This window comes from Drosophila subobscura, chromosome O (assembly GCF_008121235.1).
Source record: "Drosophila subobscura isolate 14011-0131.10 chromosome O, UCBerk_Dsub_1.0, whole genome shotgun sequence".
In the NCBI taxonomy this organism is placed as follows: Eukaryota; Metazoa; Arthropoda; class Insecta; order Diptera; family Drosophilidae; genus Drosophila; species Drosophila subobscura.
The window spans coordinates 16721087-16728731 of NC_048533.1; the positions used below are offsets into that span (position 1 = coordinate 16721087).

Here is a 7645-nt window from a genome sequence, read left to right on the forward strand (position 1 = left end):
CTGTGGGCCATAAATTAAGTTAAAATCTGAGACGTTGCAGGTTGCGTTGATTGCATGTGAAAAATATTCCATTTTCCCAGTCATTTAATTAAGTGCAAATGCAAAAGTTATGAACTCCAGAAAGTAGCGGCGGGGAAGGGCATTTGGGGTCGCCTTTTTAAGTCGGGTATTTGGCAAAGGGGATTTTCGAGCAAGTTTATTGAACCCTTTGACAAAGATAAGAGCTCGCTCTCTCTCTCTCTCTCTCTTCGGGGGCCAATCCCCGGTTAAAACTTTTGCAGAGCCCAACAAAAAAACTGTCATATAGCTGTCGGGTCCCGGAGGGGCAGCAGTCGTGTACAACTTTCCTGCAGAAACAACATCAGCCCGTGAAGCGGGCTAACAAACGGAAACAAACAGCTGCATTAGCAGCCACAAATCAGCAACAATCACAGCAGCGGCAGCAGCGGCAACAGCAACAGACAAAGTTGAGCGCACTCACTTAAAAATTCCAAACACAGAACGGAAATATGCAAAATCTGGTGGAATGGACCAACAAACAAAACAACAAAAAACCCCAGAAAGGAAAGCAATTATTAAAGGGCGAATGTGGAATACTCTTCTGAGTCTTCGACAGTTTGGTTGAGGATTTGTATACCAAAATAACAATATTTCATTGTATTATTTTTCACGTTTAAGTTGAAATTTTGAATGTTTGAATTATGGTAAATGTAATTCCAACAAATTTAATTTTACATTTTTATTTTCGAATGTTTTATGTGAAGATAACATTTTTAATTGTGCTAAAAAGTAATTTGAATACATTTTAATATTTTTGGTAATTTTCCTTTGTGGTTCTTGTGTTGCCAACTTCTTGTGACAGTCGCGATACCCTCTGCGCGGCAATCTAAGGCGAGAGTGCGAGAGCAACGACAACGGAAATGACACAGCCGCCATGTTGGCCAAACTTGTTGTTGCCGTTGTCTCCGAATGTAGCTGCATGTAGTTGTAGTTGCTGTTTGTTTCTTGGTTTGTTTGTTTATTTGTTTGTTTGTCGCTTTGAAACGAGGTGTTAACGAGCGAAGCCGGTGGTGTATGCAGGTGAGATTTACGTAGACTAGCAGGCGAGATTCCAAGAGGAGGAGCAGAGTCTGGAGAGATTTGAGTAGCAGCAAAAGCAGAAGGAATTTGCAGGATGAGTGGAGTAGACTCTGCTAAAGACTCCGCTTTCAAACTGCACTTAGAGTGGCCCACACCATGTGATGTGTGAGTGGATGCGGCCCGTCCCGTCCCGTCCAAAGTTGCGGCAAATTAGTGATAATGAATAATTTCCCCCAGCGATAATTAAGAGCATCATTAAAAATGTTGCCGGGAATGAAATTGAGTTCGTCTGGGACTAAACGCTTTTCCAATTACCACGACACACACACTCACACCGGGTAAAAGTCATTTTCCGCTTGCATTTCCACAGCGCCATCCCACACCCACTCTCCCACACTCTTATCCTTTCGCAAAATGCTGCCCAAAAACGCCTGCCCAGTTCTTGCCACATGTCCGTGGCAAGTGCAGCCGATAGTGCTCGAAAATCCAGACCGAATACTCACGGAGATGAGCTCACTTTTCACTTGGCCATTCGGCCGTGACGCTCAACCCATGCCCGGCCAACAATGCCGGCGGTCGATTTCGATTCCCTGCTGGCACTCGGCTGTCATATTTTTGCCATTGGAACTGCTTCCACGGCGGCCCCTTCGCATGAGCCGGGATTTTGTGGCTTTTGCGTGCGATTTTGATGTTTGCTGTGACACGTGCTCATGGTCGTCGTTCAGGATGAAATGCGGCGCCCAGCAGGGCGGGGGGTGGACTAATGCAGACTAAGCTGAATTGCAGCAACGATCACATAAATGGGTAAATTATTTGATTTTCTTTAGCCCACAGATGGCAGTCTCCACCAACAGGGCGCTGAACGCAAAGGTGAAGCCAAAGGCCAGCACGAATAGAGCCCCAGAGATGTTGGAAACATTTAGGGGCTTGGGTGCACCTTTGGCCTTGTGCCCATTGACCATATCCAGCAGAATTTCCTGCACCTTCTTGTCCATATATTTGACCACAAACTGTGAATAAATGGGAGATTAGTCAGAGTGCAATAATCCCTCATTGGATGGTTACCTCCAGTTCCCAGTGAACATACAGACCCGTCTCCTGACAGATGAGAATATGCTTGTCCAGTTCCGGCATCAAAGTCCAGCCACGTATGGACACAGCTCGGGTCCAGTCAAAGTACAGATCATCATGCAGCACCTAAGACAACATTTTATGGATAAAATAAAACTATGACATGTGAGAAATTGCCTCATACAATGCGGTTTTCCAACGCTTCCGCGGGCACATAATTCCCAACCGAAAGAGAGCCCGAGGCCAGACGCTCGATGCCCAGTCCATAGTTGGGACTAAAGCTGGCATTGGCCAAGAAGCTGTAATCGCGCACCTCAAAGTTGCGGGCCAATATCTGCTCGGTGGCCAGATCGGAGCTCTCCACGGTGTGCACCCAAATAATGGAAGGTGCTGCCCATTTCCAGCCAGCCTGTGCCCACTTCTCGATGGTGTCCACCGGAGCACTGTAGAAGGGCACTGTCAACAGGGACTTGAGCTGTCCGCTGTAGATATTCTCTAGCGTGATGGTGGCACACAGGAGCGTGGCCAGAAAAAAGCGTGTGGCAAAGCGATCAAAGCTGCAAAGGATACATTGAGGTCAAAACCTACTCGAACCCACTCGAAAATACACACCTGAGCGGAGCCGACGGCTGTTGGATGAACAGCGCAAAGGTGTCCAGCAGGGAGTGCTCCAGTTTCCGCACATGATGAAATGTTGGCTCATATCTACCAAAGCCCAGCCGATAGCTGGCCAACTTCATCACGTACAGAAAGACTGCACAGATCAGAATAGTTGAGATGAGCAGCAGCCATGTGGGACCGTTGAAGGGCAGAATGTTGGTGCGCCAACTGGGCAAGGGTCTAAAAAGATGAAATCTTTAATTGCAAATACAAAACTCAAGTTTAAAGTTGTTCCTTTACGCTGGTGCTGGTCCTAGTATGGTTACAGAAGAGCGGGCAATGTGATGCGAGGTCTCCGTGATGCCATCGTACCAGTTGTAGATGCAGCCAATGGCCAGCTCCACCCGCTGGTCATAAATGTCCCCCAGCATGCCGTCGCTCGTCTCATTCTCATAAATGCTGCCCCAGTTGTCGGCGCCGTCTGGAACAGTCACAAAAACCCCTAAGATTTGAGCAGCAGTCAGTTGATTGCTAAACTTACACGCCTCCACACGCAGATGACAATTGTGCACCTGACAGAAGGTCTTCATCACATTGGCCTCGGCGCCATGGTAAGCAATCGAACGGCTAGCCCCATGCGGGTTAATGGGATCTTCATTGCCCTCACCAGCTGGCTGCATGAGGACACAATCGGGTAAGACGATCAAGGGGAACACTGCTTAACGGTTAACTATTGCTGGCCAATCAAGCGTCTGGGCTAATTTCGTTAATGGCCTTGTTATGGCCACGCCTCCACCCCACACACAGACACACAAACTGTTCTGGAAAGGGCATTCAAATGGACATCGACACTTGCCTCATCGGGTGGCAATTAAATGGAAACACGTAATTTAAATCAATGTTGAAGCCAGAGCCAAAGCTAAGCCCCAAACAAAACCACATGCACATGCTTGTGGCTCTTTTCTCTCTCCCTCTACCTCTGTCTGCCTTTCTCTCTCTTTCGTGTGTGTTTGAATGTGAGCTACTATTTGTGTAAGTGTTTGTATGGGCGTGACCGTGTTTGTGTGTGTCCGTGTGTGCTTACAAATGTGCAAATGTCCTTAAGGCAAACAATTGAGTGCGAACAAAACTTTTGCCAAATGACAACAAAAGAACTTTATTTTTTGCAACCATTTTGACTGGCACAGTGGGCAAATGTACAACAAAAAGTTTGTTTTGGAGAGGAAGGGAGAATAAGAATGGGTTTCCCATAGGATACTTTGATGCCTTTTGTAATCTGAGTGAATCGAGACACTGTGGCTGTGCCTGGGGCATGCATAACACATTTTGGCTAAACGTTGATGTTACTTTGATTGTCATGAATGATAAGAAAATATACCTATGACATGGATAGACTACAAACCTAACAACAGAAAGGCTGATTAAATAATAAAAATAAAACATGGAATAGATAATATAATTCTGTTGCAAAAAATATAAGAATATTCTTCCATATTTTGCAGATCAATATTTTACTTCCAGTCCCTAATTTGTAGCATAGTGTAACCAGACAAATCATACAGACACCTCCTGACAACTGCTCTGGCATCTGGGAACCTCCTAGGCAACCATAGACACAGGACCACAGAACAACATGTGCTTACATTTAAGTTCACCCAAAATCGTTGCCCACAACGACAACAAAGGCAAATAACTAAGCACCGCTCACACACACACACACCCACAAACAAACACACACCCACAAGCACCCACGCACACACAATGAGGCAACCACTGGACATTTATTCATGATGAGTCCACACACACTGAGCCCCCCGACTAATGCAAAGACAACGATGTGAATGGGAGAGCAGGCCAGAGATGAAGATGAGGGCCACAACGGACAGGATATGAGTGTGAGGAGCCAACCAATTGGCTTTGCTTAATGTTGGCGTGCAAATCTCTGGCATTTGTGGCTCAGTCTGCTCCCAGGGGCATGCCAGCAGAGGGAACACTGCCGCAGGGGGTGGCACTAGCAACAACAAACGATAAATATAAACTTAACCGGCAATTACTTACCACATAATTAGTAATTGTATATGGGACATAAGTAATGGAGCCCATGCGCAGGGTGCGACGCTGCAGATCGAGCAGCTTGTTGGGATAAAGTTCGACCCGGCTGGCAAAAGTTTCGTTCGGCAAGAATGCGTCCAGGCGCACGGCATCCAAATTACCAAAGGCTCCGACAAACTTTTGTGTCCACAGCTCGAAATTGATGTCGCGGTACGGTAAAGTGGCTGCTCCTCCTCCCACTCCTGCTCCCGCTCCTCCATCTCGCACATTCCCATTCACATCTCTGGGTATCCCCTCCCTCGAGCTTTCCGTGTTTACCGTTGTGCCTTGTCCCTCTTTATGCCTGGCGGCTGGCACTGGTCCCGTTACTGGTCCCGTTACGGCTCTTGTTCCTGGCCGCACCATCAGATGGTGTGGGTAGACTAAAGCGCATTACAACGATTTCCCGTTGTTGGACAAGCAGAAACAACAAACAAGCGGGAGACACAAAAACACACCGCACAAAAAAATAAAGATGACATTAATTTTGCGAAGATCGACCAGAGATATATCCTATGTTATGAGAACTTTTGAGGATTAAACAGATTAACTAATACTTTGCAAATAAGGAATAAACCCAAGAAACATTTTAATATTTTAGCTAAAGTGGTAAATAATACACAAATAATATTTAGGTACTTCTCTTAAATTTCTGGCGAATTATCTAGGGTATTATATGGAAGAAACAAAGTAAAGGCAAAAACAATACTTCACATCCAGCTCGTGGTCAAATTGACTACGAAATTCAGTTACGATTATCTATCTAAAAAGCTGCCCGACAATATTGCAAATTCTCTTTCACAGTCCATTCGCTTCCTACACCATTTGGTCTGCCTTGCGCCTCACTCTCACACATTGTCAAGTCAACTTCTACAGGGTATGTGAAAAGAAAAAAGAAGCAAAATTAAGTCGCAGCAAGCAAAACAGAGAGCAGGAACAGAGAAAACAAAGCCAACAAATAAAGAAAAAGTGGAAAAGGCCAAGCAGAAAAAAGAAGCCAAAGTTTACAATTGAACAAGACGCCGTCGAGCGTTGAAATTATTGGCAAGTGCTAAAGTTTGATCAACTGGCCACGAATGTCCTGCGGTGGTTTGCACCGTTCCCATTCCCTGTTTATGTTGCACGGTGTCAGAGCATGGAAAAGTATAGCAGTCTGACTTGTTCCGACATGTCCCCCCAGGCGGGGGTGGCAAGAAGTCACCGCTTTAGCTAATAAATTGATGTTTTTGGGCAATGGCAATGCGAAATGTGAGATCTCTCTGCTCATCATCATTGAACTCCACTTTACTTACACTGCAGTATGTCCATGGCCAGCAGCTCCTGGGGAAGTTCATCCTCACACAAGAACAGGTAGCGCTTGTCCTTGAGGCGCACATTGGCATTGCGTGTGGCATAATATCGGGCATGTAGAAACAGATTCGTTTGCGACAGAATGGTAATGAAACCCTTGAGGAGAAAAGTGTTATGTTAGTTGATAAAGAAAGGAATCCTTCGATTCTGTTGACCCACCTCTGTGCTGCTGCTATTGACGGCAGCCATCACCTGCCACTCAAGATCTTCCTCCACATCACTCAATTGTCCCACATTGATCCACTGCAGGAGCACCGATTGAGGTAACTCTTGAAGCACAAGCTCCAGAGATCGTAGGTACTCGAGTTGCAGCAGAGTTGTGCTGCTGGTGTGGTTATGCACGATCAGAATGGACGAAAAGGATGCAAAATATTGTCCAACTGCAACAAACAGGCGGGAGATTAGGCACGAAAAGCGATCAACAAACGAGTTTCTTACTTATAATGCGAAGCAATGGGCTCAGCTGCATCACGAGTGGCTGCAGCAACATCTTGTCGGAGCTCTATTGGTCTCAATTTCAGGAAAATTCAACCTTTATAAGAGAACTGTGACTTAATGACCCTGCAACGATTGAGGCACAAATTGATTTGAACTCGAACTGTAATTGAAAACCCCTTCGGTCTGGTCTGCTCTGTTCCGGCTATCATTACAAAACTTCCAATGGGCATTGTTTGCCCAGACATTATCCTAATGAAACGCACACAAGACATTACAATATTTGCATAATTCACTAAACAATTCTGGACAGGTCGGGGGGTAAGCATACTGAGCTGGGTGGGGACTTTGTCAAGTGGAACCACTCCACTGGCACTCAAGGAAGACCCATCGAAGTGAGGTGACTGCAACAGTCGATGCCTTAATCAACCCTGAAGCGACTTCCCTCTGGCTTTGGGCCAATTAGCGAGGCCACAAATTAGCGACAACAATGCAGCCAAAAGACTGGCTGACTTTCATTATGAATGCGAACAAAGCGCCGACTACCAACCGAGCCGACTACCAACAGTGCAGCCGGCGGATAGTGGACACAGAACTGAGCCCAGACCAGACCGGACCAGGCCAGGCCAAGTGTCAATTGAAACAATTCAATTGGTCTTGCCAGGAATTGGGGGGAAACAAACGCAGTCGTGGCCAATGTGAGAACATAAACCGACACACCAGAACAGACTCTTTCTCTTTTCCTCTCTCTCTATCTGTCTCTTTGTCTCTTTGGGAATGTGTGAGTGTTGAGAGTGCTTAACCATTGGGTTATTTGAAATTGAAAGACAGATTAAAGGATTTGCTCCTGGCAAGGCAGACCGGAAACCAGCTGGAGACACAGAAAGCGAACGACGGGAGTCAGAGACTCCGTCTCTGGTCATTCGAGGGCCCAGCAGGCGGCGATTTTATTGCCTCGACAACCTGCTCGGAAACATCCACCCAAAAAAGCCACAAAAAAAAATGCCAACACACCCTC

General features: G+C 46.2%; 1 protein-coding gene across 1 annotated transcript; it reads right to left on the reverse strand.

The window, feature by feature from the left end:
• Positions 1–1889: 1889 nt before the first annotated feature.
• On the reverse strand, positions 1890–6682 carry LOC117899058. Its single transcript, XM_034808825.1, has 10 exons — positions 6631–6682; positions 6352–6572; positions 6135–6288; positions 4810–5225; positions 3293–3425; positions 3052–3232; positions 2764–2991; positions 2336–2708; positions 2146–2277; positions 1890–2090 (listed from the first exon to the last, which is right to left on the reverse strand). The coding sequence occupies exons 1-10, from the start codon at positions 6680–6682 to the stop codon at positions 1890–1892; spliced, it is 2091 nt and encodes a 696-aa protein (XP_034664716.1).
• Between the last annotated feature and the right edge of the window lie 963 nt (positions 6683–7645).